At 44.4% G+C, this 25555-nt stretch overlaps 1 protein-coding gene across 1 annotated transcript in view; it reads right to left on the bottom strand.

Moving 5' to 3' along the window:
• Nucleotides 1-25555, bottom strand: part of sema6a (sema domain, transmembrane domain (TM), and cytoplasmic domain, (semaphorin) 6A) — a 103410-nt gene that overhangs the window by 28430 nt on the left and 49425 nt on the right. The window contains exons 4-12 of the mRNA XM_054610225.1: nt 18466-18526; nt 16971-17033; nt 16186-16287; nt 9665-9755; nt 8228-8347; nt 7527-7615; nt 4492-4709; nt 2689-2820; nt 479-634 (exon numbers count right to left, since the gene is read on the bottom strand). Of these exons, the coding sequence (XP_054466200.1) occupies nt 479-634; nt 2689-2820; nt 4492-4709; nt 7527-7615; nt 8228-8347; nt 9665-9755; nt 16186-16287; nt 16971-17033; nt 18466-18526 (1032 nt within the window). The remainder of the gene's footprint in view (nt 1-478; nt 635-2688; nt 2821-4491; nt 4710-7526; nt 7616-8227; nt 8348-9664; nt 9756-16185; nt 16288-16970; nt 17034-18465; nt 18527-25555) is intronic.

Below are 25555 nucleotides of genomic sequence, written 5' to 3'. Positions count from 1 at the left end.
AGTTTCTCCTTGCCTATGTGATGGGCTGGCTGAAATGTCTCTGTGTAGTGTCGCTGTGAGAGCCACACAGACCTTTATTATCAAACGGCATCAGCCTCAGTGAACTGGCTTTTTGGGAAAATGGCTCAACTCCAGAAACTCCAGGGAGAAAAACCAACCGCAAACAAAAAAAACCCTTTTACTCCAGTATCCTCTCTTTGAAAGAGGATTCCAACAGGCAATTTGCGAGAAAAGATTGAACATAGCTGAAATCATCCTTTTAATAAGGGCTTAGAAAGGACTTGAAACGTAAAGACGAACATCTATGAAAACTCAAATTGTTTACTCTGTCATCACAACGCGGGCACTCGGGGAAAGAGATAGTAAAGTGTAGATCAGAGAAAATAGGTCAGTGGCTGGTGTGTGTTTGAGTGCCACTGGGCTTTAATGAGAGTAATTATCTTCTTGGTCTGAAGCCTTTGGAGTGGGTGGTACTTACCGGACCATGGTCTTGAGAAACCAGGGCCTGTTGGCAATGGCGGGCACTGCCTCGTCCATCAGTGGATGCATCTTGATGAAGTTGAGCGTGTCGTCTGGGAACTCATTGGATACCTTGTACCTCTCCATGGACGGGATGCCGGCGCAGTTGCCAGGCCTGCGTATGGAGAGAAGGAAGAGGACGGGTGATGAGGAGGGATAAAGAAAAAAAGTTAGTTAAAAGGCCAAAAAGCACAAAAGAAAGAAGACACTTTGATACGGCTGCCATTGGCGGTCTATTTCTTTCTCTTCCCTTTCCGCTATCTGTGCTGCCGCCCGGGACGATTGTGATTGGTGTAAAGAAATACCACTGCAGAATAATAATGTGTGGAGCCAAACCTTTCTTCAGCATTACATTGAGTCTTTGATTGAGCAATTTTTCACGGACAGAGCTCCAATAGAGGACAGAAAGTTCTACCTCCATAAAATCAAATGAGAGTGCAGCCTTAAAAATACTGAAGTTTCAAGCCGAGAGGCTTTGGTCAAGGCAAGGTGAGGACACAAGATGTCTTCTTTCCTCTGGACTCGCAGTAAAGAACTGAGACGTTCTATCTATCTGATCCTTTTACAGGGAGTTGGTGAGCTGCTTGTAAAAGAGAAGCAGCTTTTGATAGCGTATCCCCTTTGCAGGCATCTCACCTCTGAGAGCTTGTAAAGCCCCTTTACTGCGTGCTCTTTGATACCCTGCCACACCACATAATATTAGCCAGCTGGCCCCTGAACGTCTGACACTGTCAACATGTCAAAGACCAAACCCAAAATATATATCTGTGTGTGTACTCAAGAGAAATGCATATTCATCTGCCAAAAAAGGGTTGTGTGTAGACGTGAGTATAAAGGGAATCCAGTAATAAAGAAAAATCCTTAAGCCGTTTTAATTTAGATTTTTTCATAAAAACATGCAATTTTGCAAGAGGAAGTGAAGTGATTTAACTATTCGAGGGGCACTTCTATGCCCTCAAGGTGATGAGTTCAAGCCAGCTGATGCTAATGTTGAATTAACCCCCGAAAATAATATTTGGTTGAATTAAGGGACAGCAGAACCATTTGTCAATGTAAAAACGAAAAAATGAATGGCAGTGATATAAGATTGTCTTTGCTGCAGCTACATTTATGTCAGCAGACATATGGCGAGCCGAATGAAAACAGACATCGCTTAAATACGGAAAAAATCTGTAAATGATTCAGCATGAGAGTGTAACACATGGGAGAGCCGTCTGCTGCGGGGCCGGACCTAGGTGGCATTGTCACAACTCTCCGTCTGTTTGCCTGCAGATAAAAAGGTCTGAACGCACCAGCGGATCAGAGATGGAATCCATCACATCAATCGCCGCGGAAACAACGGATCCACACGACGCCTGACCTTGTTGAACGTAAACAGGTAATTACATGGAACTCGCACATGTTCACTCATACAGAGTACAGCATAGGCTCTATTTAGTTGGAGAAACCGCCTCCTCAGCCATATGGGAACACACACACACACACACACACACACACACACACACACACACACACACTGAGGGTAGCAACAATTATCGTGGCCCAGATCTTTGTAGTAAATCAGTTTTCTTTTCTTTTTTTCCTGGAGGATAGAAGAGCAGCTCTTAGCGCGTTAATTAGCCAGCAATAGATGGGAGATTGATCAGGCTGGTGCATTTGTGGAATTAGCCAGCCATCTGTAAAATGATCTCATGCTTCATTTGTTGATACCGAGCCCTTCTTTGATGCAGCTGCGTGTGGGGGAGAGGTGAGGTAATGGGTTGTGTGGGGGGTGCAACTGTGAAAGAAAGAGGTGGTATCAGTGTGCATACAGTGTGCGAGTGTGACACAGAATGTGTAATCCCTTAGTGAACAGGGATGTATTGAAAAAATGACGCAACGCGAGCTAAAAATGTGGTGATATTAACACGTCGTAATTCAACAAGTCTAATGCAATGTAAAGGGGGCCATATAGTTCCCCAGGAGCGAGAAGAAAGAGAGGAAGAGAGAGACTATGTGACTATAGTTTGTGCAAAATCCAGTGTGTGTGTGTGTGTGTGTGTGTGTGTGTGTGTGTGTGTGTGTGTGTGTGTGTGTGTGTGTGTGTGTGTGTGTGTGTGTGTGTGTGTGTGTGTGTGTGTGTGTGTGTGTGTGTGTGTGTGTGCTGTGCTTAATTAACTGCTGTTGTACCTTGGCTTGGGAACCTTGTCTTCAGGAAAAGGCGTCCAGGTGGAGTCTGGGGATTTCTGCTCTTTGAAACGCCCTGTGAACGTGTTGGCCACCTCCGCCATGTCGTAGGCGCACACCGCCGAGCCTGGAATACTGCCACGACACACAGACAAAAGCTCACATGAACAGTCCTCTCATCTGAACATATCAAAGAAACACCTGGCCAAGTTTGGACTGTCACCAAGTGACAGAAACCAGGATTTATAACCCGTCTCTCTGAGGGGTTAAATCCCTCGAGGGCGGCTCGTTATAGCTGTTGCGTTTCCACGCTGGGTGATATGGTCAAGTTTGCCGTGTTGTCGAGGTTTCGCCTGATAAGAAAACGTTCTTTATCCTCACTACCCTCACTCATTCAGAAAGCAATGCAGTTCCCTCCATTTCTTTTAATAGCAATGATTCATGGTTCTAATTATAGTAGTAGTAAGTTATTCTTATTGATTACAGTGTCAAGGCCATTACATCAGTGCATACACTGTAGTGTTACTGCTAATCTATGAGCTACATTGTCTCTGCATGCCGAGCCTCATGAGGACACACATTCCCTAACCCGTCCGTCCAAGACTGGGTTTCCCCAAAAGCCTGGAGGCATTAGAGTTCATCACAAGTCCACTGTTTGGCAAGAACTACGGACAACAGATTATCTTTTTATTGCCTTTCATTTCAGAGGGAAAAATACCCATCTTGTGTTAGCAGCCGAGCCACCGGCTTCATTCCGTCTGAGCGGTATCATCGCATAACAGACCGCTGAGTCACCTCTCTAAATTTTTTCGTGCATCTGCTGCTTGGAACTAGGGGATTGTTTATTCTTTTAAAAAAAGAAATCTCTCTCAGCTGACTGCAATTTTTTATGGCTGTTGCATCATGGGTTAAACTCATGTAGACATCGGGGAGACAGAATACACAAGGACGGTATTATAGAGAGTAAGGTCAGAGAGTTGTTAATTCTTGGCTTAGCTGCTAAATGACAGTAATTGAAAGTTGGACAGTCACGTGTCTGTTTGCATCGGGCTGCTAACGAGGCGGATGGATGGGGAGCGAGCCAGCAGTGAGCGAGTGACTGGGCAGACACACAGACAATGCCACGACTCAAACCCCCTGAGCGCCGCCCTCGGTTCTGAATGTGCTCCCTCTAATTTCACCCCCGACTATGAAATGGAAAATTAATGCCAGGATCAAAACTGGCGCTTATAGAAATTTTCAGAGGCGCTGCTTCATTGGGTTTTTGATGTCCATTAACCATGCTCAATTGCATCGTCACAAGCAATTGTCTTATCGGCTAAAAAGCAGCCATAAAATGGGAAATTACAATATGTGTGAGCTATCAGCCGAGCACTGTGGCTTTGTGGTAATTTTCAATTTAGATAACAACTCCCCCTTCCTATGAATATGAAAGCAGCTCTGCATGTGGACTGTAAAATGGGGGAAATAAGATGAAACACCTGCATGTCAAAAAGGGCAGCGCAACTGTTTGGACAGGAGATGTAAATGTTGACCCAGCGGTCCCAGGAATTATACGTTGCCAAGAGGCACAGCATGGGGCACACGCTGCTCACATTAACAAAGGTCACACTGTCATAATGTTGATGAATTGAGGGCATTTTTAAAAGGCACTTCAAAGCGGGAAAGATGATAGGGTTAATAAATGGGAAATACAAAACAGTTGTTGACTCATGTGAGGAAAAGAGGATAGCCAAATAAAATAACCTAAAAGAATCACTTCCATCTGTTTCTTCCTTCAAACCTCTTAAAGGTTCCTCGGGGTACCTGTTGTAAGGTGTGGAGAAGGTTGCCATCACAACGTCCCTCCCGTTGATGTGGATGACATCAGTCACGGCCTGCAGGATGTTGAAGTAGAAGTGGGAGTCGCCGGGGATGGAGCAGTTCAGGCGAGACTTGAGAAACGAGGTCCACTGTTTCTCCAGGACTCGTGGCGAGCCGCCTCGGTCGTCCTTACAGACCCTGGCCACCCGAGGAAACACCACCTGACGGGAGACACACACACAGTTGTGCTCAGCGCCAACGGACATTGCCTCAATCAAGATCACTTGACGTAATTTTGTTATTTTATTTCATGTATTTGTCATCTTTTGGACATAAAATAACTCCTTTTTTTCATCTAAGGAGACTCTTCTAGTTTTATTTTATGTGTTGTAAGCTTAATACGAACATGATTTCCAATTTAGAAATGTTTTCACATGCACTTAAAGGCGAAGATATATAGCTTTTTGAGGGATATAGTATAAGCAGAAATGGAATATAATTGTTTTGAAAATGGAGTAGTGAGCAGAGAGGTATTCAGTCGGTTACAATCAGCAACCTCACAGTTAGGTGCTACCAAATCCTACACACTGTCCCTTTAACTCTAAATATTTTATTTTTCAACAACATTTCCATGGCAACTGGGTAAACTCCTTCCTATAAAGAAGATCACTGATATGACCGAAAAACTCAATGACGGCAAATAAAAGGATCTGGTGGTGGGATTATTTTCTCAACTGCTGTTTCCAAAGTCAAGAATGAACTTTGAACATCAGAGGATAAGAAACTTTTTTCTTCTGATTCCCGGCAGAACACTACCCTTTTTGGTGCTTTGAATGACAGAAAATCCTTGGGAGACACCACAGTGTCTTAATCCAACATTTCATCACTTTGCAGCAAATTAAAGACACAGACAAGTAAATTGGTGTGTTTGATATGCTGCTAAAGAGTCAGCACCTGGCAAAAGAAAATTTAAAGTACACAGCTTCAAATAGGAGCCGGAGCTGTAATTACATCTCTGCCATAAGATCACACAGTCAGTATTGTAATTAGTTGTTGTCACACTATACTTAACAGCAATAAATCTAACTCTGACCTGAAATAGTGCCCTTGAGTAAACAGTGTGAATGGGAGTGAACATGCATTTAAACCAGATCTCTACACACAAAGGCGACTGCAGGCAACCACACATAAACACACACTCCCATGCGTATATTACGACCAATGCAAGAGTGTATGCAGAAAAAGCACAGAAAACACACACACTAGTTCACTCACGCTGTCAAAAAAAAACAACACACACACATGCACGTAAGTGCCTACATGGGTCTGTTCACTGAGAGATTATAGAGCTTTTAGAATTACAAAAAGTGTTTTACACAGAGCAGGTGAGCCTGTCAAATTCAATGTGGAATTACGTCAGCTTTGCGTACTGTGTACCAGGAATGTAAAGAAACCAGAAGTTTATTAACCAATACCAATTTCATACCATGGTGAAAAACAAAAGTGAAACAATAGAGCCCATTTTTCTTCAACATACTACTTTATCACTGTATTGTTTTTGTGCAAGTTAAAAGGTCATACATCCCTCTAATATCTATTTCAAGTTGTGGTGAAAACATATCTTAAAAACTTATTTAAACATATTTATTCAAGTTTCTCGCCAAAAACATAATTTTACAAGATTATGTTTGAACACATCATGATAGTGTTATAATTCACCTTTGCCCAATACTCATTTTTACTGAATAGAGCTTGAACACATCGTCGTTTAAATCAAGGGCACCTCCCGTTCACGTTAGCTGTTAGCTCTGTGCAGGAAGTTGCTGCTCACCGGCTGCCAACAGCTAACATTAACTAGCCGATTTCACCATGTAGCATTTTCCGGGAAATGTTGAGTTTATTGAGTCCCAAACACATTTTCTCTAGGGCTCGATAAAATACCGTCACATTTTCAGAATTTTGGCATCCATTTCAGTTGCTATCATTTATTCTCGCTGTGTGTTACCTTCCAAACACACACATGAACAAGCATAAACACACCGATCACTCGCACAGAACAAATACCTCAGCCAAGGCTTGTTAATTCAATCGTGTAACGAATTATATTTATCCCTCTGCGTTTTTCCAGATACCAATTTAACAATCCAACATTAAAACTAAAGCAAACACAAACCCGCCACAACAGATTGATCAATTTGCCATAAAGCACAAACGACGGCTTGTCAGGCAAGGCCAATCTACTTTGTAATAATGAAGAGATATCAGTCAGTAAATGTTAAATTGCTCTCTGCACCATCAGCTCTACCACCACACGCGTAATTATACTGACATTGCTTTTCAAAACACCCAGCAGATTGAGAAGCCTGATCTGTATTCATGCCCTGTATAACACATGCCTGTCACTTCTGGCGGCGAATCCATTATTTCTCTGTTTCTCGTTACCTCCGCTCTGTTCCTGTCCCCTCTCTTTCTCACCCTCTCTTGTGTGTTCCCTTTAATTTATTCCAAAGAATACGTATCGAGTGATTCATTTCCATTATGGATTATTTCATACCTGGTATCCAATTAAACTCTTTCAGGGCAGGGTCAAAAACTGAATTGAGAAGATTAATAGAAAAATGTCTGACTGCTGCTGTCGCACCTGAGGAAAGCCTGCTTCTTCTTCAAGCTTTCCGTCTCGTTTCTCAGAGACACTTGGGTGAAATTTCCTCTTGGGAAACATCGAGACAATGGGTCAAACGGGAGTGTTGCCAGAGGGACACGGACGTGCAATTCAAGCGGTATATTTAGACTTCAAAATGGGATCTCCAGACGTCCAAGGATTTTTGTTTTTGGATCTATTTTAGGTCCTGCATCCTGCCCAGTGTTTATCTGTTACTGAAAAAAAAACTTTACAGCTCCTGAAAGCCTTCTTCCAGTTATGTGATACACCCATATCCTGTTAGTTTCCTCAGGCACTTCCTGATTCTCCCGGTAAATAGGAAGTCACCTCTGATTACAGCCCAAACAATAGCAGGAGAATAGGGCAGGGTCCTTACCTTCCCCATTGTGTTGTACTCCATAGCAATTTCCCGAAAGAAGAAGTAGATGAAGTCCCCGTAATCGACTGCCTGGACAAAGTAGGGCTCTGCAGGAGGAGGGGAAAAAAAGCAGACAGAAAATATGAGTCAAAGTGACATTTTTAACGTGACAAAGCAGTTCTGACACCATATTTCACAGTAAACAGCCAGAATATCTGTCATATTATGCAGAAAGGCACCGACTGTGAGCCTTGAGTGCCTCAATCTATCATCCATCATATCAGGGAAACAATTTGCATGCAAGGAGAGAAGGATCTCTCTATTGAGCTCTGACAGGCTGGACTTGTGCATGTTTCTCCCCGGGGCAGAGCAATTTACCGGCTACATCAACTCTACCGGGCCAGGTTGGCAAAATGACTGCGTCAAACAGAGCGTGCAGCATTAGCATAAGTGCTCCTGCTCTTCATACCCAGATTCACCGACAAAATCATAAATCATAAACACACGGTCGAGAACGCAAAAAACTAGTTTTGTTTATTCCAGCTTGTCAAGTTGGCTTGGTGCTTTCCGGCCACAGAGATTTTTTTAGCGTATATGTGTGTGTGTGTGTGTGTGTGTGTGTGTGTGTGTGTGTGTGTGTGTGTGTGTGTGTGTGTGTGTGTGTGTGTGTGTGTGTGTGTGTGTGTGTGTGTGTGTGTGTGTGTGTGTGTCCCGCTCACCTTTCAGCCACTTGGAGTCGTGCTTGACAGTGCGCAGAGTCGGGCTGTCTCCTAGGCTACGATAGATGACCGAATCGATCGCTAGAAAGTCTGTCACGGTGGCCGAGTACAGCTTGCCACCTGGAGAGGGAACACAGAGTCGGGAAAAAAAGAGCAATAAGAGGTAAAGATGGAGATGGAGGTGGAGATGGAGAGGTCAGAAGAATGAAGAGAGAGCCATAAAGGAAGAGAACAAAAAAAAAGGTGAAGGGAGTATAAAGAAAAACACATAAAGCCACTCAAGAGATTCCTGCTCTCTGCGGCTGGATACACAAACACGTTTGAGATGGCTCAGACCTGGAGAATGACTGAACCACACAAAGCGAGGAGGCTCTCTGACGGACAACAAACAGGGCTGTGCACACACTTTAACATGTTGCACATTTGTAATTGCTCGCTCTCGCAAACACACTTCAAAAAGATCAAACAAACACTGGCTCCCTGCGCTCACACGGGCCAAAAACACACACCGGCGTGGGCGTACGTGCACGCCACGCGCTCCACTAACACAATCCGCCACCAGCATGACCTCAGCCTGCCTCGGCTATAACCACAGTGGAAACTCAAACTACATAATTGAAAGGATAGCAGTCAGAGGAACCCTCTTGATTACTCAGTGCTTCCAGCTCCCTCCGAGCAGCTCTGCTACACATTAACCGGTCAAGCTAGGCGTTGACTCTGCTCCTCGGCAGGCGGTGGGGGTGGGACGGCTCATCAATACCGCCATAAATCGGTTTGCAGCAGAGGCGAGCGGGGACTGGATGTCTTTAGCAGCCTGCGGGTCCGTTGCCGCAGAACATTCTCACCCCAGCCAATGGGAAAGCTGACTCACTCTGGTCCCATAAGCTCACGACTTGTTTTTGATCTTGTGCATTGCGAGAGAAAGCGAACGAGGGATGAAGAGGACGACAGGAAAAAGCGACAGAAAGACGTCACCACAGCACTTTATCTGTGTTTCCAAAAGGGGTTCTAGAAAGCAGCGAAATTCCTGACACTGAGCAAATGTGGCCTCCAGTTTGGTGATTTGCTCTGGCGCATGTAACACAGATTGGCTTTCATTCTTGACATGTTGTCAGAGTATCGCAGTTAGAAAGAACCACAGGGTATTAAGAACAATATTAAATACAACCACAACTAATCCAACAGCTCAAATAGACTCAACTTTCCCATCTAGCTCAAACATGTTCCAATGTTTAATGCGTGCAGATAGGAGAAAATGAGGATTAATGTTTTTGCCTCATGGCAGTCACTGAGTACTATCACACTTACTTAATCTACTTTCACCTCACAGAAACTTTCTCTCATGTTAAGCCAAAGGAAAAGGACTTGAATTACATTAGCGCTCCCATTACAGATAAGTAAACTGGTAATTTGACATTAAATGCATTTCAATCTTACCAGCAAAGAGGGCGACGTTGGCGTGCTTGGCGTCATACGGGCAGCGTGCCATCCCACTGATCTCCTCCCCCAGAGCCTCCAGGGTGTCCATCTAGGGTCACAAAAGAGATGAGAGGTCAACAGCGGGTCAAGACAATGTAGCGTTGTCAAACAAAAGAACGGACTTGAAATACAACTAAAACAGGAAACATTTGGTCCCAGTTGGAGGAACAGATCTAGAGGAGGAAAATGAGAAATGGCCTCAAATGTCAAAACAATGAGGATCCGGAGGCACCGCTGACAAAAACAAACTGGAGAAATGTGGTGAGTCTTAATAAAATAGTCCCAAAAAGCCATGCCCAGCCCAGGAGCGAGTCCATCGGACTCTGACCTGAAATCAAAACCCCCTGGATGCCACTTTGGTGTCGTCCTGAGAGCTGTCAAAGCTGCCCGTCTGGGAGTATCGGGCAAACTGTCATGGAGGGAGATTAACAAAAAAATGACATTTTCCACAGCAGCATGTTTTACGCAGCATGGGTAGACGTGGTTTGCCTCCTCCTGCCAATCCTTTATCCTTCAACCTCTGCTGGTGTTAAAAATGAGCTTTAACAACCCTCAAGACTGATCTTTAACCCGTACACCGCTGTGCCCGGATTTTCTGAAGTTTGTGCTTTTGCTGTGAAGAGGAAATAAATGGGCAGAGTAAAAAGGGGGTGAGAACATGGCCCTGATCGTGGGGAATGTGAGGAATTTTGACTAAACCGCAGTAGTTTTTAAATAGTATATCATACAGTAGTCATTATTTCTGTCTTGTGCTGAGAGCTTTTCCTTCGGCAAGACTTGTTCCCTGATTTGTAATATTTCTAGTTTTAATTCTGCACCTAGACAATGGAAAAGATGGGAGAGTAGTTTATCCAAGGTTAAAGCTAATTCATTCAGTTGTACTATTTCCATAAGCTACTCTGACGCATTGTCCATTTTGTTAAGAAGAGTCCAGGGCTCAGTGGAATGATCTCTGTGATATAGAATTTAAAAAAGTTTTCCTTGTTTTGCACCCAGTTTGGTCACATTGGGATTGGCAGAGGATCAGATGTGGGTGAAAGGTCACCAATCGCTCCTCCATGGTTTGGCTTTCCTCCCCCATCACGCCTCCCTCACTCTCTCGCCCGGGCTACAGACGAAAGATGCACGCAAACGCACACAAGAGAGGAGTGAAGGAAGGTCACAATGCGCTGGTCCAGAGGGCGAGGTCAGGAAACATTACTGACCACACTGTTTGCCTAAGGAGTTCACAATGTATAGTCATTTTTTCTTCTCCATCTCTGTTTCTATCTCCCTTATACTCAACTTCCTCACTTACTCACTTTCTCCCCCCTCACTCTCTCTTTCTCTCTCTCACTCTCGACAAAGAGGAGCGCAGCTTGCCAAGGCTGCAAACTGCTTACGCCGCCCTTTCTGGTCTCTAAACAGGTCATTTTGTTTTCTATTCCTGTCTCGGCGGAAACGGTTATCATCTGCCCACTGAAAAAGGTCACACACACTCCGGCGCAATGCCGGAAAAGCCTGCCAGAGAAATTGTTGATGCTGATTTGGCAGGGAAAAATTACAAGTGACCTTTAACAACAAACACACACAACCACCAGCAGCAGCAGCACATTTTCTCGATTTCTCATTCCCTCTGTTTCTTCAGAAATTAGAGGAGGATAATGTACGGAGGCACGCTGGTTTGAAGATATATATTTTATTAGACAGGGCAGACTGTAATTATAGATTAGGTTGAGTTAATCATAAGGGACGTGAGTGGCTGAAGGTTAGGTGCGTCCACTGAATCAGAGCGTCTGGGCGCAACTCGCTTGGGCTTGAAAACGTCAGCAGCTTCTGTCGGCTACCTTAACGCAAACAAACCCTCCTCCTCAGACACACCTCAAACACTTGCGTATCTCTCACTCACAGCAGCCGCCTCCCCCCACCCCACCCCTCCGTCGCCCTCAGTTGATTTCACAGAGACAGTGACCTCTGTCTGCTGAGCTTGGCCGCCTGTCGCTGATCTATTCCGGCCGTTTGAACAGAGGAAGACACTCCCAGCCCGGCTGCAGATACACCCACAACCCCCCCGTCTCCTGTCACGTTGGTGAACAAAACACCCGAGTGTTCACTTTCCTGCTGTTAGCCTCATCCAAAGCAATATCCAATACTTAAAAAAAGAGCAATAACAGTCTGGCACATCGATGCACAACATTTAAAAAAATTTGAATAAAGTGATTTGATGTTTAAACTGCCAGGTGGATTTTTATTTAGTTACCTCGATTTCTAGGCAAGCCTTATTCATCTGTCAAGTCCACTGGCTTCAAAAAAAGGAAACAAATGATTCAGCTTTGTAGAAGCACAAGTCAAAGTAATGGGGATGGGAACCGTAGTGCTGTCACACTTTGTCAGCGCTGCCTCAACAACACGCAGTTCTGTAGGGAGCTAGCGCGGCTCGGCAGACAAATCGTACAGTAACCTTGGCTCGGGGTGCACTGATTCCTGATGAATTAATTACTACGACGGCTCAATGGTGTTTTCCATAGGCTATATGCTAATTAATTAGACAAACACAATGTAGATCCAAAACATGCCCATCAGGAGTGTTATAATTGCTTCAGTATCCGCTGCAGCACTCAGGGTGAGGGACACGCTCTGCCTCCGTGTCTCTGTTGTTTTTACTCTTTTATGGGCTTTATTTATCACTGCTGAGGGATTTGTGAAATCTTACTGAGGACTTAGGGTAGCCATTGTCCCACTTAATAACTGTTGGCTTGAATCTGTTTCCTTGTTTGTTTCGTTGAAAAGTTCATATTTTTTCTCTGTGGGGCAAATCTGATTTCCAAAGTTCCAGAATAATAATGGGTTTACCTGATTCATGATCTTGTCCCAATTGTTGGTGTCAGAAAGGGCAGCCGCTGACAGATTAATCATAACACTGATCCTGGCATGTAGATCAATTTTCAGACCGGTGTCCTGTGGTTTGCAGCTGAGTTGAACTCGCGCACATTTCTTTGTATGCGATCCAAATTTCCACCTGCACAACCTTCTTTAAAAAGGTCAAGTGCACGAGTTCACACCTGGGCTAGGAGCGGTTGTGTAAACCAAACAAGGACACATCTCCCTGGGAGATTAATAGTCATGGCCCATTTCTCTGCAACCTGCAGGAGGAAACCTTTCCCTGACCAGCTTTTACACCAGAGCATGAAACCTGAGTCTTTGCAGCTGTTGACAGAAGTATGTTGGGTGTTTTTGGCCTTTTTTATGGGGCATTTTTGCATTAGTATTTATAGAAATAGGGGAGAGAGAGAGAGAGAGAGAAGGGTACGAAATGCTACAAACGTCCCAAGGCCAGAATCTACGGCTAGCAGGTTGCTCTGGAAATATGTATCTTTTAACCAACAGTGGAAAAACCTCATTTATTTTACCCTTCAACTTTCTAGCAAGATTGATCTTTTCGAAAAACGACGGTGAATAAACTACACGAATATGACAATAATTTGATTAATTATGTACATAATAGTCAAGAGAAGTGGCCTGACTGATGTACACTTTTCAATTAATTACATTTGACGCTGTTTTTTACTGTCTTTCTTTGGATTGAATGTCATTTTCTGTCAATCTTCTGGATGAGCTGTAGTACAGAGAGGCATATGTGGGTGTATTTATGACAATACGTCCCTCCGTTTGCATCAATCACATCTCAGACTTGGCACACGTCAATTTCCCCCAGTCCAACGGAATCAAGTCAAGGACGCGTCACCTGGGACCCGCCCCCGATCCCCCGATCCCCCCCATCGCCCGGCAACAGCCGATGAAACCGACTCCAGTCATAGATCAGCCCAGCTGGATGGGGCGTTTATTATTATAGCACAGCAAGGGAGTGACGGAGGGAGAAAGCAACAGAGGGGAAAGATGGCGGAGTGGTGGGAGCGAAGGAGGAGAGGGGGAGAGGAGTCGAGGCTGGCAGGAGAGGAGGGAGAGAGGTAGGATGAATAGAAAAAAGAGAGGGACTTGGGTGCTATGTGGTGTCCGGGGCGAAGATTGTGCCGTGGCTGCCAAGGTGTCTGCCTGTGGGTTTTTTTTTTGTGGTTTTTTCTGAGTGCATTCATGTGTAAGTTATGAGTCCATACCAGCACAAGGTGAGGGGCGGGTAACGCCATGAAGCTAATGAGGAGAGCATATTGGTAGGTTTGTAAAAAATAAAGAGGTAACGGGTCAGTAAATGTGTTGGAGGAGAAGATAGCGTAGGTGGTGTATCTGGCCCCTGCCCCCCCCCCCCCCCCACCCTCTGTCTCCCTTCCACCTCTGCTCCCCCTCCTCCCCTCCCGCTCGCCCTCGCAGCGCTGTTGATTAATGTGGGATGAGGCTGGCCCCGAAACAGAAGCTCTTTTCAGCGCTGTCACACTGGGGAGATGGAGAGGCAAACTGTGGCCAAGGTGGATTTAACCACACACACACACACACACACACACACACACACACACACACACACACACACACACACACACACACACACACACACACACACACACACACACACACACACACACACACACACACACACACTTTTTACCAAGCAGAGTGGATGTGCCCAGCACGCCATCAAAGGCCTGGTATCTGCCCAGAGAGCCTGCCAGCCTGCCTGCAGTATAATGTGACTGTGTTTGTGTGTGTTTGTGTGTGTGTGTGATGATTTTGTAGAAATGTGAGTTTGCCTGTTTGCACAGTTGTCAGTGTTTGTTTTTTCCTGCACTTGTGTGTCCAGACATTGAAATTTTGACAGTACGACATTTTAAATGCCTCCAATATCTTCTTTTGACAGCCTTTACATTTCATTTGAATTTAGTCATGGCGTATTGATTAAATTATTTCCAGACCAAAATGGCTATTTCATTCAACTAAAAATAATTACAGTGTAGTCAGTGTGTCGGTGGAATTACTTTTTAAGGGAAAGAGCAGTTGGAGGCACATTAATGGCTCACTGAAATATGGGGGCTAATTGAACCAAGCAAATTTGAAACATGGAAAAACATTTGATTTAAACCGTCCTATTTCATCACGATGTTATGGACAGATGTGTTGTTTTTCATGAGATGACTAAATCGTTTTCTTAACTAACATTCATCATTTCAGTGATTTGTGTACAGCATGCATTGAGTTTTTATGATTGCACAGGCAAATATGCGTGTATATGTATGTGTTTACGGCCATTTCACCCAGCCTCGCTGTGTTTTACAGCACATCCCTTTACCTCCGCCAGACTAGCAGCAGTATCAGCACAGTAACAGCTCAAACACAAACCTTGAAACCAGAACCGGAGGGGCCGTAAAAAGCTAACCGCGCCCGATAAACGCCGAGACATAAATTCCACGTTTCCCTGCGGGAGAAGTCAGTGAATTGAATGATGTCCACTCTGTGCGCTTGGCATGGCAAACCACAGAGGCAACGGAGCGGAGGTGTCTTGTTTCTCTGGTAAACAGATCTAAAGACTGAGAGTTTTCCCCGACAACAATAACATCCTTGTCCTTTCTGTTTGTCTCTGCTTTCAGCACATTTCAGGCATAGCTTGTGCCTCAAAGTTTTATAAAATATTGGTATTTACCAATTAAGCTCCCTCCTTCCAGCCTGCTGCAGCTTGTCTCATGAAAAAGCTAAGATATACTCAATGAGATGGCAATTATGCTCACTTTTCACACTGAGGCATCAGAAAACATCAGATTTATGTCTGCAGGGGAGGAGAAAATTGGGACATTTTCAGTTTGAAGGCAGCCCATCTGCTTTTAATGTCTGTTTTTCCATCTGCCTTTTTTTTATTATTAGTTAAATTTGTCCATCTGCTTCACTGTATGCCAATCTTTCTTCTTGACATCTTTATTTTGGTCCATCAAGCAAATCTTGACGTCAACCTGCTCTCCTTCTCGACCCGAGGTCATCAAAATGTATCTTCTTCTTGGGTTTTTGCTTCTCCTGAAGGAATCTTGAAACTATTCCAGACACGCCCCGCATGAATGCGGGCTGTTTACAAGGGGGTGGGGGTCGAATCGGATTTCAGGACTGCGCCCTCAGTGAGTGAGTGTGTATGCAGGACGGCGCTCTAGGTAGTTAGGTTTCTCCGCTTCTAAATCGAGCGTGTCAAAGTACACCTGGAGATAAAGACACAGGAGGAGGGCCTGCTGAGTTGTGAAAGTCATCCATCTATGTCCATTGCTTCATCGCTCCATCCCCCCACCCCACCTTCTAAACTCCCGCATGCTTGGGGTTTGCATGTGAAAAATATCACTGAGTGTGTGACAAAAATGAGAGGCAGATGAGAAAGAGAAAGGAGTTTTAAGAGACTACAAGCACACATGTGTGACGAAGGCCGGCCATTGTGTTCTTAAGAGGGCAAAGATCACATCGTGTGTCGTGTGTGTGTGTGTGTGTGTGTGTGTGTGTGTGTGTGTGTGTGTGTGTGTGTGTGTGTGTGTGTGTGTGTGTGTGTGTGTGTGTGTGTGTGTGTGTGTGTGCGTCCGTACCTTGTAGGTCCGACAGGAGGGGTTGAAAGCATTTGTCCCACACACAAACAACGTGTCATCATTTTGCTGCAGGAGGACTTTGATGAAGTTGTGACACTCATCCTTTGGGGAGCGCAGACCAGGAGAGACGGAAAGAGACATTAGTCCTGAGACATCTGCGTCTTTTATAAGAGACACTTTCACACTAAAGGCCAAGTGTGTTTTTTTAAACATGGGCCTCTTTCTTTCTTTCTTTTCTTGTGAGAGGCATGTGAAATAAACAAAAAATCAAGTGTGTAATCATGAAATGTAACGTTTCCTCACGGTGCATTAATGAAATCTTTGTTCATTTTCACAGTTTTGTTAGAACGTACGGCAACTCCAGAAAAAACACAGTGGCACTGCTTTTTTTATATGAAGACTGTCGCTGATATAAAGGTTATATGAGCTGCAGGGAGTGTGTTATTAAACTGGCAGGGTCTCTATGTCTGTTAATGTGTGTGTGTGTGTGTGTGTGTGTGTGTGTGTGTGTGTGTGTGTGTGTGTGTGTGTGTGTGTGTGTGTGTGTGTGTGTGTGTGTGTGTGTGTGTGTGTGAGAGAGAGACGGTGAGAAATGACGTCTGTTACAGCTTGTCTTCATTGTCTAATGTGTGATTTGCTCAAGAAGTGCTCTGTGAAGAACAGGGTGACATTTGTTCTATAAATGAAGTTGGGGTGAAAGCAGGTTGAAGTGTTGATAAGTTTGAGTGTTTGTGTGTGTGTGTGTGTGTGTGTGTGTGTGTGTGTGTGTGTGTGTGTGTGTCTACCTTATGTTTCCCTTTCATTCTGCACGTGTCCACATCTGCCTGTCTGGACTTCCATGTCATTTTCTGGAGAAAGAAAAAAATAAGATAATAGAAGTGGAGGATGAGAAAAAGGAGAGAGTTAGAAAGCAAACAAAAAACAGAAGGCACCACAGAGCTCAATAACCAATCCATACTGTGATCAATAATCATCATCTGAGATCCTCCGTCATTGATTCCCCTAATGAGGCACCTGCTCTGAGGTGAACTTTGTTCTAAGCGCTGACTGGAGATCAGTTTACCTCCTTGAACTTCTAATTCGCTAACAGGCGAGGAGGAAATACGATACTGACCCCGAGCCTGAGCAGAGTCTGTCCAAGGACAGATCCCGCCTCGGAGCTGAGAGCTCATTTCTGTGGATTGATAGGCTGGCCATCCTTGTACACACACACACATACACACTCACACACACACACACACACACACACACACACACACACACACACACACACACACACACACACACACACACACACACACACACACACACACACACACACACACAACACACACAGCCTTGGCCTGTAGGTCAGCTGTAGCCAATACCTGCCATTCCACTACAAACACACAAACGTACACGGCCTCTTTCATTGTCACACACACTTATCAGTCAGTGCTAAGTTATATCTGTCACCACACCCCCACCCCCGACCCCCGTGTGGCCTGAGGGTCAGCGCCGATCTGGCGGTTCGGGGCGCTGCGTGCCTGCCGCTGTAGTACAACATGTTTGGAGCTCGGCCACTGATTAAAGACCCCTCAGTCATCCATCAATCTGCGCGTCTCCCTTTGGCCTTTCATCTGCAGCTCGCTCTCATTAAGACCCACTCGCCGGGGCTTTGACATTGAAGAGGGTGAGGTGGAGGGGCGGACGGGTTGTTGCACGCACCAGAACGGCCTTGTTTGAATTCTGTTGGCATGCATTACGTTGAGAGCAAAAAAAAAATGATGCCGGCGAGGAGTGGCGGGATTGGAATGGAGAGTGGGTTATTACAGCTGAAGGGGGCCTATGTAAATATGAGGCGCTTTCTGAATAATCAGAAAACATACAATGAGATCGCCTTCCTCTGCCTCATCCATCTTGTCTTCCTTGTAATTCATCTCATCTCACCCTCTGCTTTTTTTTTGTCCCTCTCTCTTTCCTCCCCCACTTCCTCCTCTGTCCTCCCAGCTTCCGTTACACACCCATCAGCCCTTCCGCTGTCACACTGACAAGAGCGGATGACGCAGGCGACTCGTTGGCTGATTGATCGGATAATCTTCTCAACGGGGTCAGGACGGCAGGCTCACGCCGGGTGAGTAGGACGACTGGCGGGCACACACACACACACACACACACACACACAGACACATGTGGCCTACACACAAACACACAGTGGCACCCAGGAGGCGAGTCATTAGGGCTACGTTGTGGATCACGCCGAGAACAACGCGTCCTCAGAGGGGCGGACGTCTCACTCACCTTACTGAAAAAGATCTCGTCACTGTTGGCAGTGTCTGTGTCCACCGTGTATATGTGATCCCTGCGAAGGGGAGGGAGGGAGGGAGAAAGGAGAGAGAGATAAGAAGATAAGAGTCAAGACAGCACCAGACAGTCAAAAAAAAAAATCCTCAAACAATAAACACATTTCTTTTCCCCCTCTGCTTTTCCCCCTGCAGCCAGCTAAACAACGTCAGAAAAAAAGGAGGGCTTTGTATAAACTTTGTTCGAACTTCAAAAAAAAAATGACAATAAACAAAAGGAGGCCAGAGCTATTTGCTCTGTCAGACAGAAACAGTCAACAAAGGTTTAGAGCGCTGTGGCGCAGGCCCGGGGACAAAAGCCTCTTTGTCCACGGAGAAAAGGTCCTGGGGGGTGGTGGTGTGGGGGTGTGGGAGGGTGAGAGGGAGGAGGGAGGAGGGGAAGGGTTGAGACGGGAGGTGCCAAGTCACTCAGAGCTGTTCAGGTCAATTAAGCCTAGTGTTTGAGCCACAGGAAATCTATACTAACACTCATTACCGCTCAGACAAGAAGACTTGTGTGTGCCGGCCTGTAAAATATACAGACTTCTCCTGTGTTACACGCTCCTGCCGCATAGGCCGCGGCCGGGCATATGGAAGACATAAAACCCACAAGGGTTAACTATCTCTCCGACAGACGGGCCCTGCTGGTGGGCCCAGGGGCGTAGCTGCACCTACTTACCGCAGAGAATTAAGGGTGCAGACAGAGAGAGGGAGGGTGGGGTTGTTGTAGAAAGTAGGTGTGAGCGTACGAGAGACAATGAAGAGAGGAGGGGGATTTACCTCGTTTTCAAGGGGCGAACCAAAGGTGACCGCGCCAAGCGATGTAACCGCTTTAATTTGTCGGAGATTAGCCATTGAACGTGTTTTTAATCAAAGTGTGTAACAGTGGCGTCGTCAGACTCACAGCTTAATTACGTTTCCAGCTCCCCAACCTGCGCTCAGCCAGCCAGCCAGCTCTGCTTTGCTCTCTCATTAACTAAATCTAATAAAGTCTTAGGAGGAACAGGCATCTCTGAAATGAATCCACTTATATCGCTTTCCTGGGGGCCACCGCCATCTCCTCCAGGATAAAAAAAAACAAAAAAACACACACAGTCTACTGTACATTATCAGCCGCGACGGCCAAATTGAATAATTAATCTTGGAGAGCGGTTGAAATTGAGCAAACAGTGCTGCTTTCTCAGCGGGAAGAGGACACATTTACTGTGAGGCCAAAGGGGCCAAATCTCTGCCAGAGACATTCGTGCTTTGTTTTCTGTCACTTCTTTTCCACGTCTGCTATAAAGTCTGTCTCATCACACAACTCTTCTACAGCACATCAGGCTTCATTCACCTCAGATGAACACAGATCTTATAGATCCGTATAGATACTAAGTACATTTAAACAAACATATTCAAGGTATACAGATGACAATTGATGTAATATTGCATTCATCTTTTCAGTGTTCTTTAGCAAACATCATTTTTCATGTTAAACCATAAAAAGTTAAAAGGTTGAATATACTTTTTGTATGTACAAAGCAGCGAATTCTAAATTACTTTTGGAGGTTTTCAAATCATATTGTACTGTTCTTTAAAAAAGAAATGTTCTATAAAATCCATGTCATTTTCAGCCATGAAAGGAGTAAAGCAAAGAAGGATGTCAGTTTAAGGTCACGGAGATGCATGCCATGTCCTTCCTAGATTCAACTTCTCATGCTCAAGCAAATGCCAAACACTGAGTGTCACCGTGTTCCGTCTGACGTGACTGAAAAAACGAGAGAACTGTGCTGTAAAATGGTTTTCATTAAGGCCCTCTGGTAGCACTACCATTTCACTACTCTGACTAATTGATCTGGATTGAATTTCCAGGGTTCGTGATCGGCCCCTCATGTGTTTGAGTGTTTCTTTCACCTTGCTGCCACGGTAACAGGAAACACCAACATGTGGCCACAGCAAATGTGATTATTAAAATGGCAACTGTGATTTTGTTAACGATCAAATAAACAGTAAAGAATGATGATGGTTAAAAAACTGTGATGGATGCTATCGCTACAATGTTCAGCTACGTCTCCTAAAGTTCACTAACTCGTTAATTGAACTTTATTTATATCTTATATTAAAACTCAAACTTTTTATTAAAAAAGACAAAACTAAATCAAAAGCTATTAAATCAGAGGATTACTTGGCGGATTTAGTGTAATCCCGTGGGTTATTTTACTGCCTGCAATTTTTAAAACAGCTCATGGGTAATCTGCAATTGACTGCTCGGTAATCTTGGACAGTAACCTTCCCGGCTACGCTCCCCGTCTCGTGCCTCTCGTGTCCCGCCGCTGACAGCGTCCTCGAGGGATGAGCTTTCCACCCACGGGGTTTTTTTTTTTTTTTTTCTTTAGTTCCAGCTGAGATTAGAGCGAGCCAAGCGATGAGGCGTCCCTCAAACATCCTGACTGGAGATGGAGAAGGACAATGGAGCGGCTGTGTCTGTGTCAACACCAGCTCTCTAAACACACACATGTGCAAGGAGACCACCACCCCCAACCCCCCCTCTCTCCTTTTACCCCAACATGCTCACACAAACACACACATGCACCCTTTCCCTTCTTCACCACTGCACCTGAACTCATATTATGACTTGTTCTGTCGTGTGAGTCACATGGTTATAACCTCACACCATGATTAAGAGAGGACAGAAAGCAAAAGTCTTAAAGGGACTACACTGGTGGTATTGTACATTTTAGATCATTAACTACAAATCAAGTTGAGTTAATATTATTGTGGACGGTTTTCCGGAGCAAACCTGAAGTTTTAGAAATTGATTTCCTAGCCTCCAGGAAGCCAGTGGTTTCCTTTTAATTAATAACCAATGAAAATCAACTTACAGGGTTGGAACCTACCTGAAACAAATGATCCATTCAGAGTTGTGCTCTGACATGTGACATCCAAAAAGCTTTGCATTCACAAACTATTGTTACCGGAGTTATTGGGTAATACAGTTATTTCTGGTTATTAAATAATCTGCCCATAATTTTCTTGATTAATTGCTAAATTACTTGGTTTATATATTGTAAAAAATTGTGTCAAAATTCAAATATATTCCTTGTACAATCCTCACATAAGAGAAGCTGCAACAACATACATTTTGCGTCATTTTTGCCTAACAAATACCTGAAATTATTTATTAATTCACAAGAAAGGTTGCTGATTTAATAAGCTAAGCGATTACTCAAAAAATTGTAGAATGCAGCTCCAAAGGAACCAAAAGGACATTTGGAATAACCAAACATACTGGAGATGATGTGGAAAGTCTCAGACTCATATTTACAGTCCAGTCAGATTTTGTGTGGCGTGACCTAGCCGACTGGATTTGTGCTAATGAATTAATTATGTGCACACCATCTATCATAACATGCCCTTAAGCTACATTCCTATCATTTTAACAGATTACGCTATGCTGTTTTTAATACACTGTACCTACAGAATATCCACATGAGTCGCTATTAAATTAGACCATTGCCTGTTTTTTTTGCACTGTGTTAACATGCACAGTGTTTTATGTGCACCTGATAGCAGCCAGTAGTGCTGAAACAAAATACAAGTGACAAGTCCCAAGGGTATAAGTACAATTGTAATCAATGCAATAAACTCACAGTGTTGATATAGAGGAAAGATGTCAGTACATAAGTCAGCCACAACAACCTCTGACATCCTGTTTTTGCAATAACTTGACACTAACTCGAGTCCATTACTTATTACAATAAGTAACAAAAATACTTTGTGTATATATTTGTGCTGGATAAATTGCCTACAGTTTTTAAACCTTTGAAGAGCGAAAGTATTTAACTTATTTTTTGGAGTTGTGTTTTGAATGAAAACTTGTTCCAAAAAGGAAATGACAAAGAATAACCAAACATACTGGAGATGATGTGAAAAGTTAAATGTGAAATGAATTTCTTGTCATACACTTTCGACTATGTGGTTATTTATCTGCATTTCAACGTTTTAAAATCTTTTCTTGTTATGACTGCTCTAAACCTGAAGAAGACAGGCTCTAGACCTAGCAGCCTAGAGCTGAGGTCAGATTTCAAGACCGTTCTTGCCCGCTGAGAATAGTTCAGACTAAACAACTGGCCTGAGTAGAAGCTGTCGTCCTGTTGCTGTGGCAAAGAGAAATGATCCAACCTGATTCTAATACACAACAGCCTGGTTCCATTCACATGGAGCAGCTCAGTGTGTATATGAATACAGGTGCTCCATTGTTCATTGTTTCCTAGAGTGGAATCATTTACACTACAGATGTACACATTTACATTTCACTTGTAAAATTGTTCAGGAGAATGAAAAATGTTGTAGTAATGTTCTTCTACTTCATTTGAGTAGTTTTTGGAATAAGCCAAGCATTTTAGATCAGGTAAATGCCACTATTTTTAAATTAAAGTTATGTAATAACTCATGAAGTGCAGATCAAGATGACACTCTCTGTAGTCTGTTAGTAAAAGTACTGGTAAGGGCCAGTTCATATATTCATCTCCTCTTCACCATTATCTTAACTCCCTCTAACTGTTGCCCAAGTTCAATCACGTTAATCTTGAACCAGTCAGGCTGGGTCCATCAAATTGATCAGGAATTATTAGAAAGCTTTTGTCTGTAGTCTTGAATCCATCCAAACTACATCATAATTAATCAATAGGGGTCTGAGACTGTGCCAATCCCCAATGGCTTCAACTTGAGCCCCATTTTTTAAGCCTACATTTGTTTATATCTTGGCATGACTAGTCAGAAATCTGGTCTGAAGAGGCCTTAAACTTGGATCCTTTCCACAAGTGACTTCATTTACTGAAATCCACCAAGAGATGTTTTTTCTCCATGTAATTCTCTTTCCCATCATTTCCACACTCTCAACTGTAAACTATGAATCAAACATGCCCTGAGGATGGCTCACTGTTTTTATGAACTACATAAGGGTCTACTGTTTTCAGAAAAAAACACAGTGAGATTCTGAGGAACACTAAATAACAGAAGCCTTTGACGATTAACGAGCGCAGGACATTGGTTTTGTCTTCCCGTTTCCCGAAATTCAGCGACAAAAATGTGTGAGTGGGGCGGAAGGTATGCAAATATCCTGTTGGACACAAATATGGAGTCACTGTAAAAGGACGAGGGCACAGACAGAGAGAAAGGGCTGAATGGTCAGAGGGAAGACAGTAGACCAACTGAGCGTGGGCGAGAGTGTGAGATGGAGTGGCATAGAGGGTTCTCCGTCGGACATGACATGTAGCCATGCGTGGCCATGAGGACAACGGGGGCTTTGTGTGGAAGAATGTCGTTTTCATAACAGCGCATGTCTTCTGGGCTGACGGCCGGTCCCGGCTTGGTCCATCTGCTGAGCCTTTGTCAAACTATCTTGTGAGAAAGGAGAAGGATTGCGATTAGCATGCACCCCACACCTTTGGCCGTGCACCGCCCCTCTTTTTCGCAAACTAAATGCCTGCACCCCCACCCTCCTCTCCACCTCCCGCCCACCCTCTTCGCCCATATTCCTCTCTCTACATAACTGGATCACGGGCCGTAGAGGAGGGTCCATTGTGCATTGTTTTTGGCTTTCCCTGGTTCAAATCCTCTTCACAAAGTGGACGGGAGGGAACCGGGAATGCCAGCAGGCACCTTTGGTCTGTCTGTGTGTGTGTGTGTGTGTGTGTGTGTGTGTGTGTGTGTGTGTGTGTGTGTGTGTGTGTGTGTGTGTGTGTGTGTGTGTGTGTGTGTGTGTGTGTGGGTGGGGGGGTTCTGAATGGGCCGAGGGCACTGAGGGGCCCTCGCTGATGCGGTGGCATGAAATACAACAAGCCAGAGTTCACTAACCCCCCCTGAGCTGAGGCAGGTTGTTCTTTTCGAAGGTTGAGGTTCTCATTACGTTTTTTTCTACATTCTCTCCACAACTCCTTTTGTGAGTGTGTGTGTGTGTATGCGAGTGGATGTGTGTTTTTGTGTGTGTGGCTGGGTCATTGGGGTGAGGTGCATGTTTTCAGCTTGCACACTTAGCGCAGTTAGGCAGGCATGCATACTATCTGCATAAAAGATGTGGTTTATTTTACAATTATCAAATTTATCCAGTGGTCCAAAAAAATATTTTTCCATATCTCCAGGCCAGAAAGTACAGGAATTAGCCATTCATGCTATCCAGTTAACTTAACAACTTAAATAGTGCTAATGAATTAATAATGTGCCCACCAACTGAGAGAACATGCCCTTAAGCAATATTCCTAACATTTTAACATAATGTCATGTTGTTTTCAATACACGTAGATCCACAGATCAGATACAACAACATCTAATTCCACTTCCTGCTTTTATAATAACTAAAATATTAATAACTAATACTAATTCAAGAACCTGAGTTACTATTGCCAGGCTCTGTATATTTCTGCCGGATGAATTGCTTAAAAAGTTAAAACCTTCGTAGCAAGAAATAATTTTACATATTGTCAGAGTTACGTTTTTTTTAACAGAAACTCGTTACAACTGTGAATTCAGGTGATTGTGACCACTGGAGCTGCGAACTTTTGTTTCAGAGTGTGGACGTGGCTGGATGTCGCTGTCGCTGTGAGCGGAGGGAGAGGAGGCAACCGTGTAATCCCAGTCATTAGTGGGTTTTAACAGGATTTGGTGCTGCTACAATAATGGAGACTCTAGTGGCCTCCACTGCGAGACCTAAAGAGACCCGACAGGGAAGAACCGCGGCCACAGAGGCACGACTGTTCCAGAGGACTCAACCGAGGGAAGGTAATCTGGATTTTTGAGCCCCTATGTGTGTGTGTGTCTTTGTGTGGATGTTTGTGACTCTGTGTGAGTGCAGCCACAAATTTTGGTTCCTCCACTCTCACACTGATCTTTCCCTCCGTCTCCCACTGTCTCTCCACCCCCCAACACACACACACACACACACACACACACACACACACACACACACACACACACACACACACACACACACACACACACACACACACACACACATTCTCTCTCTGGTTCCCATGCTTCCCAGCCTCATAGAGGGGTGTAAACAGAGTGTG

This window comes from Anoplopoma fimbria, chromosome 13 (assembly GCF_027596085.1).
Source record: "Anoplopoma fimbria isolate UVic2021 breed Golden Eagle Sablefish chromosome 13, Afim_UVic_2022, whole genome shotgun sequence".
NCBI classification, from domain to species: domain Eukaryota; kingdom Metazoa; phylum Chordata; class Actinopteri; order Perciformes; family Anoplopomatidae; genus Anoplopoma; species Anoplopoma fimbria.
The sequence above is the reverse complement of the archived record's forward strand: the minus strand, read 5'-3'. Positions and strand labels throughout refer to the sequence as shown.